The 386-nt window shown below is 30.6% G+C and overlaps 1 protein-coding gene across 1 annotated transcript in view; it reads right to left on the reverse strand.

Annotated features, from left to right (window-relative positions):
- TEX11 (testis expressed 11) overlaps window positions 1-386 on the reverse strand; it is a 191,742-nt gene that overhangs the window by 167,311 nt on the left and 24,045 nt on the right. The window contains exon 3 of the mRNA XM_010832132.1: window positions 243-327. Coding sequence (XP_010830434.1) covers window positions 243-327 — 85 coding nt within the window. The remainder of the gene's footprint in view (window positions 1-242; window positions 328-386) is intronic.

Genomic DNA, 386 nt, shown 5'->3' on the forward strand with positions numbered 1-386 from the left:
TCACCACCAGACTATTTCTTCAGTGAAGCTTTTAAATTACAATGAAAAAGAGCTAACCTCTGAAAAATGATAAAACCAAGGCAGGGTTTGCTCGAGAAACTACAGTCTAAGGATTGTTTTGTTTAATTTTCTTTCAACAAATATGCATTTAAGAACTGATAAAAATATTTAAATTACAGGAACACAATCTGATGTACAATAAGAATATTCCTCATAGTATGAGTTACTAAATATATACGTACCTTTAGCTTTCTGTTCTTCATTTATCACCAAACCTATATTATTGGTAATTATCCAGTTCCACAGGTTTACTGCCATTTCTTCAATCTGTGCAACAGAAACATTTTCTTAGTTAAAATACTGTCTGCCTCCAATGATATTTTATT

This window comes from Bison bison, unplaced genomic scaffold, assembly GCF_000754665.1.
Source record: "Bison bison bison isolate TAMUID 2011002044 unplaced genomic scaffold, Bison_UMD1.0 scf7180017864537, whole genome shotgun sequence".
NCBI lineage: Eukaryota > Metazoa > Chordata > Mammalia > Artiodactyla > Bovidae > Bison > Bison bison.